This window comes from Halichoeres trimaculatus, unplaced genomic scaffold (assembly GCF_033239565.1).
Source record: "Halichoeres trimaculatus isolate MK-OKI-2021-1 unplaced genomic scaffold, fHalTri1.1 fHalTri1_scaffold_2, whole genome shotgun sequence".
NCBI lineage: Eukaryota > Metazoa > Chordata > Actinopteri > Labriformes > Labridae > Halichoeres > Halichoeres trimaculatus.
Genome location: NW_027437180.1, coordinates 24,504,187 through 24,516,612, shown reverse-complemented (window position 1 = coordinate 24,516,612; position 12,426 = coordinate 24,504,187). Strand labels below are relative to the sequence as shown.

The window sequence follows — 12,426 nt, the reverse complement described above, 5'->3', positions numbered from 1 at the left end:
AAAACACAGCACACAGGTTAAGATATGAGTTGCAAAGATAGAGGAAGAAATGTTTGGTGATTGTTTTGGACTGGACACCAAAAGGAAACTCATTTGAGATCTTTAGTGGCTTAATTGTGCAGAGCTAATCTCATGTCCTGTTTTCTTCTCCGTCACTCCCTTAAAACAGGAGTGGCTGTGTTGTAACAAAAACAAAAACAAAAGCATGTTTGTCTCCTGTCTCGTGTGTCTCCCCTGCACCCCAACAAAGACAGGAAACTAACAAATCCATCCCCCGCACCTCCTCCGTGCTGCTATCTGCCTTTCTGTCTGCCTCTCTCTCCTCCCCCCCTTGGCTGTTTTCACTCACCACCTTCATTTGAGCGAGGAGCCCTTCAAACTCCTTGAGGTTGAGCGTTGGGCCACTGTAGGAGGCACAGCCGCTGGCAGCTTTCCCAAGCCAGAACACTGTGTTCAGCACCTAGGAAACATCATTAAAGGGTTTGTGTATATTTAGACATGCTTAAAACAGTGACGTAGAAGATAAAAGCAAGAAAAAGAAAGAAAAGGCATTGAGTATTTACATTTTTGAGTTTGCGGTTGCAGTCGGAGTTCCTGAGGTTTGCTCGTATGGAAGTGTCTTGCAAATCTCCAGGGTCAAACAGCTGTGAGCCCCTCAGGCCCAACTCCTCACAGCCCCGCAGGAAGACTGACAGGTTGTCCTAAAAATGACAGCAGGGGACCACAGAGGGTCAGTTTATCACTTTGACGAACAGCCTGCTTCACACAGGAGAGTGTCTCCTTACCAGACCAGCGATGGGGGTGGGCAGTCTGTTGATCTTCTTGACCAGCCCTGGTTTGATTGCACTCAGCAGCCTGCAGGGAGGAGGAGGAGGAGGAGGAGAAGAAGTCAGAGATTTATTAAGTCTTAAAGAGGTTTATGTTCATTGTTGCCACTTCTGTCATCAAAAACTGAGCGAGAGGGATGTCACAGGCTTACTCGCATAACAAGATGCCGTTCTCCAATCCACTGCGGAAGTCCCTCTCGCCAAAGCTTTTCCCGGTGACGGCCTGGAGAAGGTCGGACAGAGAGGGACAGACGTTAATGAGGTTAATCAGCTTCTAACTTTTACTGATTCATTATAGGGATATTCAGAGATATACAGTTCATGATGATAAGAACTCAGGAAAGAAAATACTGTCATATTGTGATGAAGAAAGCAAAAAGTGTTTAAATTAAAAGTGGCAATAAACCCATAGATCTAATACACCTGCCATCTAATGTGTTAGGGAAGATAATCCTGGATGTAAAATAACCTGAATGAAATCAATAATTCAGGTTTCAGCAAAGACAACAGTAATCCATCTCAAATATAGTTTTGAATTACAGTGCGTAGTGTTCATATCCTTATTGGACCTTCATTTAAATGGCCCCTGTTCTTCCATGCAGCAAAATGCTACAAGTTTAAATCTAATAAACTACAGAAATATGAAACCGATGCACAGTTTTTGTATCTGTCAGAGTCAAGGCAGAAAAAAGCATTTACTTTCTGTATGAATTATTTCTACGTGTCATTCATTGACTGGCTGTTTCAAAACTTTGATAGTGAAATATACAACGGACCTGATGGTGAACTGAGGCTGTAAAAGGATTAATGACATCACAAATAGGGCTGAGCAATTAATCTATTTTAAATCAACATCACAATGTAATACAGTGCAATTTTCAAATCGCAAAGGCAGCAATTTAAAAAAAAGAAAGGTTTTAAAGTGCATTGAAAAAGTGCAATCCACAAGTTTACATAATTCGGTGGTTGAGCCAAAACTTTGCTTTTATTTACAGTTCTTCGATTTATTTACGTTTCTTTATAAGTTGACAATATCCTTTGTCGTGTTGGTCATACTACAGAATGATGTATTGCTTGTGTTAAATGAATAATGTAGAAGACACACATCCCCTCTAAAAATTGCATGCTAAATCACAATCGCAATATTGGTCCAAAATATCGCAATTAGGTTATTTTTCAAAATCGTGTAGCCCTAATCACAAAGAATAAAGACACACATGAAGAGAAAGACTGCATAGGAGGGACTGGGGAAATATTTTGTTCTTTGTTTTGCCACCACAACATAAACTTACTACATGACTGAAAGAATTAGATCAAATGCAGCTACGCTGATCTAAAGTCTGCTGTAAAGAACACAAGATGGTACACTCTTCCTCTCAATCAGAGGGTTGGGGGTTAAATCCCAAATCATGAACTTACTTGGTCAAATATTTTAGAAAACCTGATTTTTTTTTAATTCAAACAGTTTAAGTCTAATGAATAGCTTGAGATGCGACAAAAGTAAGCAGTGAACTGCCAGAGGTTTAACAAAAAAGGAAAGTGTACCTAAAACTGAAAAATAATGTACAATTTATCGTAATTCAAAAGACCCTTTAACACTAATGGAGATTAATCAAGCCCTTAAAGTTGGTGCTACCGATTCCTACAGGAGTCCTAAGTTTTCTTGATTCCCTCCACCAGCTCTGTCTGTATTAAAGTAGTGCTGGAACACTCCGTGGAACCATACTCTGGGGTATACTTAGTATTGAAAAGTATTGTACCACAGAAAGTATTGTAATGCAATAAAATGAAGAGGGATGAGAGACAGACCATCAGAGCATTTCAAGGAACAGGTCTTTCCTGCAGAGTAATTGCTAAAAAGTCAAGGTGTCAATGAGAACTGTTTCTTTCAGCTATAAAAGACATTCAGACACTGGGACTGGAAACTCACAGGAAGATGTCTGGTAGACCCAAAGCTACAACAAAATCAGAGACCAAGGTTCTGAGAGTCAACAGCTTGTGTGACAGACGTCTCATAGGACAACAGCTTAAAGTACAGCTTCAAAGAGGTCATAGTAAGCAGGTTTCCATTTCAACAGTGAAGAGCAGACTTTGAGATGCAGGTTTGACAGGTCAAACAGCAGAAAAGAAAGCCATCACTAAGACAGCCAGAATAAGAAAGAGAGGATTGCCTGAGCCATGAAACACTGCCAGTGGACTACCAAAGGCAGGAAAACGGTACCATGGACTGATGAGTCAAACTTTGAAAGCTGTGGTTCTTGAAGCAGGACTTCTTTTACGTCCAGTGTGTGACATCAAACACTTACATGGAGGAGGAAGCAAGATGATCTGGAGCTGTTTTGCTGGATCCAGAGTCTGCGGCACCTGGAACCAAAACCAGCTACAACAGAATCCTGCAGCACCATGCAGTACTCTCTGGAATATGCCAAGTTGGTCAGGGGTTCATCCTACAGCAAGAAAACCACCCCAAACACAAGACCAAGCTGTGCCAGAACTACTCCAAGAACAAAGAAGATGAGGGAGGAAAATTAATAATCAAAGCATTTACATCAATATTAAACTGATGTTGAATCAAATCGCAACCTCAAGAATCTGAATCAAATCATAAGGTTCTTAGCAATACCCAAAATAAAAGTGTAAAACACATTTAGGTTCGTAAATTGATTTCATGATTTTGTTTATTATTTATTTTTCCTTTCATTTCAATCTGCTTAAGGCTGGCTGTAGACGCATCAGGAACCACATACTAGGAATGCACAGATCCTGATCCTGGAATCGGGTAATGGTCCAGTCCAGCCCCTCAAAGCTGGGTACCAGTCGAAGGGCCCGATCAATGGGGCAGATCCAGGCAATCAGCTACATGCCCTTTTTTCTACGGTCACTCTTGGCTGCCTGATATGGAATATTACCTCCAATGCACTTTCTTTGTGTTTTGCTGCATTACCAGTCTACAGGGTATAAAAGTTTACAACTGAATAGTAATTTCTGTACATTCTGAAGCTTTGTTTATACCAAACTGCTGGTAAACATTCAAATATTTTATATTTTAATTAAACTTTAACTTCAGTAATCTGTACACTCATTTCATGCCTTGTACCTAGGGATGCACGATATTGGATTTTTGCCGATATCTGATATGCCGATATATCAAAACCCCTTTTGGCCGATATCGATAATCACAAGTTTTGTTTGTTTTTTTCACTGTGAAGAAAGCTAGGTCTATCCTGAACTGGAATTTATATGTTACTCTAATTGTGACCATCTTGTTTGTTTAAGAAACACACATAAAACAAGACAAAAAACATTTGATTTTACCATAATTAAGAAATGTATTATTTTTTCAAACTCAAGACAGTCAGTATTGAAATACAGAAAAATAATTTCTTTAGATCACATGAACTTTAAATGTACAATGCACTTTTAAACATAACCAAGTTGCATTTGATTATTTTAGAGCTACTGCAACAACCTGGTGACAGACACAGAGCTCTGCAGTGCAAATAAATGACGTGCTACATTTTATTTAAGGAGCTTATTTTTTAGATGGAAAATAATAATAATCCTAACTGAATAGCACCGTATTGGCTGTGCATATCGGCAGAAATTTTCATATCTGCCGATACCGATAAACGTGTTTTTAAGCTTTTATCAGCTGATACCGATATTGTGCCGATAATATCGTGCATCCCTACTTGTACCCCAAAGTTACACGTCTTATCCCGCATTAGTGCATACAAGTTATTACACTGGAATCGGATGAAACTCTAAATTGCTCCCAATAACATAATCAGCGTTGTGTGATGGGTATAAATGAACTAAGTTAAATCTAGTAGTCCCCTTCTGTGAGATTCCATCAGTGTATGGATGTATCATTTACTTCTTAAGCTTTTCAACAATCATGTTGTACATCCACCAACCAAAATACTGGTGTCAGTAATCAGAATTGTGGTTCTAATATGATCACTGTGGCCATTTACAGATGGAAAACCTGTACAACAGTACTTCAAGCTGAATTTTGGCTCTCCTTTTGGTGTACTTGACAGAGAAACCTGCTGCTGCCCCCTTCACCCCTCCTTTAGCATTTTGCTTTAGTAGAAACATAATTAAATTGATGCTAAGCCCATGTAACACTACTCTGTGTCCTCATTTCCTAAACAACAGGCCCCTCTGCATGTCCCTGATTTGGATAAATGCAGTCATACGCCCGGTAGGTACAACCTCAATCCTGTAACCTGGACGTCAACGTGCAGTCAATCCTCTGCAGGCAGCAGAGGAGGAGAAGGGAACCAGGAGGCCAAGAGTGGCGGCACACTACCACTACACCAACCCACTCACAAAAGCACACACAAAAAAACACGAGCTGCATTGTGGAGCTGTTGTGTAACCAGCAGCAAAAGATGAAGAGAAAAACAGAGAGGTTCGACTCCTAATCCAGATTAGCACAGATTACAGTTAGCACCAAAACTGTCAACTGCAGGCATACACACTCTCTGTCTGGCCTTTTCATATGTAGCGAACACATGTGTACAACCTTTCACAGGACACACGCTTCTTTGAGATCATCTGTTTGTCAGCTTTTCACCTCTTACAACAAAAATAATCTGATATTTTCTTTCTTTCTTCTTGGTGATATTTATGATTTTTTATACAATTTACTTACATCTCTGTGGCATGTGTATGATGGTTAACACGCACACACTCATACACAAAAACTCTCTCTCACACACACACACAGTGTATCTGCAGCTAAGAAAACAACCTATTGTTTTTTCTTATGTAAGTGATGACCAGATGTTTCCCATTGGCATCTCTTGCTCTTGCATATCTTTCATCATTCTGTCACACACACACACCCACACCCACACCCAAACACACACTCAAAATTACACACACACACACACACACACACACACACACACACACACACACACACACACACAGGCATATGTCACGTTTATTAAGGTTTGTCTCCAAGTCTTTGAAAGATTTACAGCACAGCCATGCATAATTCACTGGTCAAGGAGAGAGCACTCTTTTTAGTGAGAGCAGGGAGACTATGCAGTGTGTAGGCAGTGTGTGTGTGTGTGTGTGTGTGTGTGTGTGTGTGTGTGTGTGTGTGTGTGTGTGAGTGTGTGTGTGTGTGTGTGTGTGTGTGTGTGCGTGTGTGGGATGCAGGATACAGACACAGTGGAGGTGGTTAACTATGGGTTATGAAGAAATTGTTGAAACTTAAACACAACCCTTATGGTGGTTGTCAGAGTACATATTTTGGTTTAACATTCAAGACACAAAGATTATCATGATCGTGTGTTAAAAGTCAAATAGTGTGTGTGTGTGTGTGTGTGTGTGTGTGTGTGTGTGGGGCAAGTGAGCATTAATGTCTGCTAGAAAAACTAAGCCAAGGGCCTTGGGGGTATTTCAGCGCCAGCAACAGTAATTCGAGCCTCCCTGGCTGCCTCTCACTCATGGTGGACTCCTCTGCTAAGTCTGAGTGAATGGCAGCAGCAGATCTCCATTTAAACCCTGAGGTGACACTGTGTGTGTTTGTGTGTGTGTGTTTGTGTGTGTGTGTGTGTGTGTGTGTGTGTGTGTGTGTGTGTGTGCGTGTGTGTGTGTGTGTGTGTATGTAGAGGGGGCAAAGAGAAGCCCAGGAAGTAGGCCAAAGAACACTTAAATTTTATTTAAACAACTGTAAAAATATGAAAAGAATGAGAGGGTTGAAAAGTCGGAAATTCAAGGAGGAGGAGAAAAATATGCAGCACATAAAGTCGGTGGTCTAATCTGGAGTAATCACCTCGTGTGCTGTTGTGCATTTAAGCACCAGGATTTTGCAGGACAGGATTAAAATAGAATGATAATAAGGAGCTTTGCAGTCAGTTTTTCCCATGTGTTGGGGAAATTATTCCTGAAGGTTAGGCTTAAGAATGCAAAAGGTTTTTGTGATTGTCAGAATGAAAGAGGTGATATTCAATTCTATTTTAATAGTCAACAAAATGTTCTTAAAACTTCAATTAATGCTGTTATTTACTGACCTAAAGTTTTTCATTACAAACATTTTCTATATGCATCTTTTTTAAACTAGTAATCATATATTTTGGTAAAAAGACAAATCTTGAAGAAGGGAATCATAAACCTTGAGATCCTCCTACTAAGATAAAAGACACGTAGATTACAACAGAGTGTGCTTCTGTGCTTCTGGTTAAGTCAGATGATGTAGGTGTGGAGGGTAAGAGCACCGGCATGATGCGCATCACTCAAAGAGCCTGGTGTTTTAATTTCTGGTGTTGCAGATGCATTAGCTTTCTTATAATGCTATCATGTGCTGTAGGCACTCTGCACTCTCATGGTCATGTGATATACACAGAGGAAGAGTAAACAGAGGAAAAACCTGAGAGAGGAAGAGAGAAAGAAGAAGGGATTAAGAAATAATCCAGATTGAGGAAGAATTTAATCCTGATCAGATTTAATATCCAGAGAGACTTGAGACTAGACGGCATCAGACGCTTTGCTCGCTGATGGTTGATGTTTGTCTTTTACAAGCATTTCTTTAAATAATACAAATATCTGTTTTATAAGTATTCAAAACATCACGTTTAACCACACTTAAATGAAATACTAGTACTAAAAAAATAATCTAGGGAAAAAAAATTATAAATAGCCATCATATTTTGGCAGACATTTATTTTCTTGTTTCAGTGGGCGCTAACAACCATACTGCCTCACAAACACCACAACCAATCAGAGCAATGAGCTGTGTGATGTTCCCCTCAGGCTGTGAGGCTATAGGTTCCCAGTTCTAACGTCTCAGTCGTATGCTTCCAGTAGTATGAAACATCTTGTAGACAACATTTTCCAATCCTGACAAGATTTCACGTTTCTTCACATGCCATAAATTGAACCTATCTTGTTGTGCTCAACAGCTTACAGTTAATTCATTAAACAGTTGTGACTGCTCCCATCTCTATCAGGCTGGACTGAGATGTGCCTGAACTAAAGGGGGGCAGGACACATCTGCCAGGAAAAACAAAAAAACATGGGTTTAGATTAGTCTGGTTCTCAGGCTACAAATAGAACACAACAAGGTTTATTATTTAACAGAGTATTTGTTTACTTCAAACCACATTTCACTTTGCTTTTCATCATCCACGCAGTAAGTATTATCCACTGGGCTCCTATGCAAAAACTTTGAAAATCTCTGAATCACAGCAGATATTTCTGATAACAGCAGGCCTGTGTCACCACTATTTCACACTCTTTTATTTGGTAATGCATGGAGACCCCATGAATCTTTGCTCTCACGCTGTCTCTCTACTGTGCAGACACAGCTGGCTGTCTGAGACTATTGGAGTTAATCTGCCCAGGACAGCTGTGACATCTGGCGCACGCACACACACATATATTCAGTCACACTCATTCTTTAGTTCTTTCTTGTGTGACAGGCCTTAACTCTTGTTATGTACTGTGTTTGGGTGAAAGCAGAGGTTAAATGCTCTCACTAAAGTTAACTTCTCTAAGCTGGTACAACTTTAACCTTCTCAGCGCCACATCCAACAGGTTTAGGTCACCTCCCACAGTGTGCATTAGCTTTGAGACGGTCTAATCCCGCTTTGTCTCGTCTATAAACAGATAGAAAGGTCCTCTTTGTGGCACTCTAATTTCCTGCCCGGGTCATGTGGTGGTATATAGCCCAGTGCTCCACTGCCCTCCCTGGAAACAGTGACACCTGAGAGCCTGTCCATGTTGTGTTCCCATAGTGACCAGTGTCATCCAATCAGGGCGTGTCTGAGAAGTTTGTGAGCAGTATCATAGCTAATGGGTGTGCATGTGGGTGTGTGGATATATTTTGCATACTCTAACAGCCAAGCAAAACACACAGACAGGGAATGCTGTATGGACCATGGGGTCAGGATGCCAAGGGTTAAACCTGAATCATCCCCACCTGTGAGAGGGTGTAAATACACCGCCACAAATAGTGTCGGTCTGACTGCTCTGAAAATAACTGGAGAATTAGGAAGCAGGAAGACGACAAAGTAAGAGTTACACAGAAGCTGCAAAAGAGATTAACATGGAGAGGCCAAAATTACCTTAACTGTTTGGGTTCACGGCAAAAGGGGAAGGAGCAATAAGAGTTTAGGAAACAGCGTGAACTTTAGATCAACTCCACTGACAAACCTAGAGACAAAATAATTTAACATCAATGTGTTCATTTCTTTCTGCAGTGAGACTCAAGCTTTTCTTTTTATTGTGTTTACTGTTGTGAAGATGTGGCTCTAAGCCAAAACATGTTTTAACTCTGATTTTCATTACCATCGAATAGACTCCAAATATTATCAGGTGTTATGATGTGTGCTTTGGTATTTTAATAAATACTGTCTCTTGACTTCTACTCCATTCTCATGTTTTCAGTTGTGGACCTCAAACTAAGTATTCTAAGTAAACAAGTATTCTTGTTAACACTGAAATGAATGAATGTGTTGTTAGTATATCTGTATAACATTTACAACTAGAAAAGAACACAGAGAGCGCAGACCTCCGTCAAGCATGTTGTGATTGTAAACACTTAAGTCCTACTTTAATATTATACTCCCTTTCAGCAGACTGTCTGTTACAATTTGGTGTAAGTTGCAGGTTTGTACGATAATTTGTTACCTGACAGTGTTGAAAACTTTGATGACCCAGTGCATTTTTCATATTCATATTCCAGGTCTTAATATCCAGAATCAAATTAACTTTTAATAACTTTTAGTAATAACTTTTACATCTGTCGGAAATTATCATGATCTTGTCTTGTATTGTTCTGCAAAGCAATCTGGCCATTTATTATGGAGTTATACAAACATAAGGTGAAAACGGCCCTATCTCACAATGATAAAGAATCCTTAAAAAAAGTCCTTGATCCAGATGGTGATCCGGATCACCTCCAAAATTTAATCACTGCTTCCTTGTCCCATTTTGAACATTTCCTGAACTTTTCATCAAGGTCTGTTCGTTACTTTTTGAGTTATGTTGTTCACAGCAGACAGTTAGACAAACTCTCCCAAACACATAACTTCCTTGGCAGAGGTAATTCACACCCTCCCCCACCCAATTTTCTGAGGCCATGCTTGATAGGTTAGCTGGAAACTTGCCTTTTGTGTGTCTGTCTGTTGGCCCTGCAATAGACAGTAAACCTGCCAAGGGTGTACCCCGCCACTCGGCCAATGACAGCTGGAACTGACTCCAGCCCCCTGCAGCCTCGATTGGGATAAGCAGTAGAAAGAATAACTGAATGGATCCGGTTTCTACCATCACTGAGGGAAAGGGTGCTTTTAACTTAAAACTTAGTCCGTAATACTTGAGAGGTTATAGGAGGGTTCTCCATTTCTTTAAGATGTGAGTCATACTGAATTAAATCATATCTGATAACTTAATTCCTCAAATATGAATATGTATTTTAAGTATTTAAGACTTCTTTGATCTTCTTCTGTCTGACAGCACAAGGATTAAGATATCTAGTACAAGGATTGAGATAGTTCAAATCAGGACATCGTTTGTCAAAGAGATAACCATGCAAGTTAGGTGGGAAACTATCTGTGCACATTTGTATCCCTAAAGCCACAGAAATGGGTCACTTCACTTCACAGAAATAGATATTTAATAAAGGCTTATCCTTTTGATTGTTCTTGAACTGTATGTAGGACACTGACAGATCCTAACTGTGTGGAGGGGAGACAAATTATCTACTTCTGTGGCCTTTGACAGCCTGAAAGTAATCATGCAAGAAAATTAAATTTGTGCCAGACAGACAGAAGAGCAGACAGACAGACAAAAATTATTTGGAGGGATGCCCTTGCAAATTAATTTTGGTAGATTGAATGTTTTTACATGGAAACTATATTTTGGGACCTGAGATCGGCTTAGCTTATGTTAAACTGGTGTGTCCTATTTTATTCATTTAGATGTTGACCCTTGTGAGATGACATTCAGGTTGGAAAACATTGGGCATTGGAAAACACCCTGTTACCTAGTTACATGGTTTATCTTACGTTAAGGACAAATTGAAACCATTTAAAAATTCAATTAAAAGAATTGTTGTAAAATAAAAGATTTTGTGTTATTTCAGACGTTTGAACTATTCCTTTCAAGGATAGCAGTAGAAGTATGAAGTTTGTCTTTTTTATCTTTTATCCACGATATTCTCACTGTATATCAGAACCATGTGCTCATTGTGTGGTTTCCATGCAAAGGGTTCAAATTAATGAAACTTTCTTCATGTACAGTTGACATTGTGACTGTATTTTGTTTTTGACAGCTGCATGGATGATAATTACACAGCCAAAGCATGAAGCTGTAGCCAAAACTTTCCAAACCAAGATGATTTTGTTGTCGTCCAAAGCTTTACAACCCAAATCTGAGATTGCAGCTGGCAGGTAGCTAAGCTAATGCCTGGACAAACACCGTTGGGACAGAACAAAAAATAGGTCATAATGCAGCTCTCCGCAGGCGGATAGTGATTCACCACTCAGGCTTATGGAGAGAGGCGTTTTTAGCCGGCCAGATGATGGTGGAGCAATGCAGAAAATCACAAACGATAATCTCATCCGATGAGATCAAATACTGGTACAGAACAGCATCTCGTGCATGACCACTGGCCCGGTTTCATATATCCATGGCAACCGGGGTGCTCTCGCGCCCTGAAATTTGGGGGCGTTCCTCCTCCTAGAGAGGACAAAACGGGCACTTCAAACTGACAACAAATGGCTACTTTAAGGGACATAAAGCATGCATGCCTTATTTTTCAAACATAGCTGGCGTCAATATTCATGAGAGGTCTGGTCTGGGTGTTAAGTTCCATTCAGATACACAAGTGTGAAAAGTTTCGACACAAATGTTGGTCCACGCACTGCACAGCCGTTGTCCCACAGGGTAACCTGATACTGCATCGTGCCCACAACAGGTGACGGTGAACCGGTGCCGTAGTCCCACTTATTTATACCAGTAGTCACACTGTCTGTAATGACAGTATGACCCGTTTCTAGCAGCAGGGCCCTGAGCCCCTCTATCCCTCTGGACGGTCACTTACCTCTATCCATTTCTGTGCCTCCTGACAGGCTGGTTCAGGATGGTTCGGCTCCAACCGCTCCGAGACGTCCGGTGATTGGGCACTGGGGACGTCTCGACTTACTGCGAGGCTAGCCATCTCCAGGACCGGCCGTTGAACGGGTACCAAAGAGTCTGTGGGACGATGATGATACGGTGACAAGATATGCGGTGGTGCTCCCCTCCCTGCACTGCTCTCAGTCCGTTATATCCTCCTCGCTTGCTATCAGTCAACTCACTACGTAGCTCCAAGCTCAGTCAGAGGACTGCGTTGCGTCCCAGCTCGCTGCGAGCCCTCCTCGAACTGTGGCAACGAGATGGAGAAAAAAGTCTCCCTCAACCCCGACGCTGCAACACGAGCCAGGCGCTAAAAATAACAATTCTTGTACGCCTCTGAAACTGCGTGAGGCTGACGCCGCCGTCCGCCACCGCAGGCGCCGCGCAATTCAGGAAGCGTGAACGCGCACGCAGGAATCCACGCGGGGGGAGGCCGAGAGAGATAGCGATCGGGGGGGGGGGG

At 41.1% G+C, this 12,426-nt stretch overlaps 1 protein-coding gene across 4 annotated transcripts in view; it reads right to left on the bottom strand.

Annotated features, from left to right (window-relative positions):
* LOC141802856 (LIM and calponin homology domains-containing protein 1-like) overlaps positions 1-12,335 on the bottom strand; it is a 31,222-nt gene extending 18,887 nt beyond the window's left edge. For all 4 annotated transcript variants that reach the window (XM_074686628.1, XM_074686642.1, XM_074686651.1 and 1 more), the window contains exons 1-5: positions 11,890-12,335; positions 980-1,050; positions 786-855; positions 564-701; positions 350-460 (exon numbers count right to left, since the gene is read on the bottom strand). In XM_074686628.1, the coding sequence (XP_074542729.1) occupies positions 350-460; positions 564-701; positions 786-855; positions 980-1,050; positions 11,890-12,006 (507 nt within the window). In that variant the 5' untranslated portion in view covers positions 12,007-12,335. The remainder of the gene's footprint in view (positions 1-349; positions 461-563; positions 702-785; positions 856-979; positions 1,051-11,889) is intronic.
* Between the last annotated feature and the right edge of the window lie 91 nt (positions 12,336-12,426).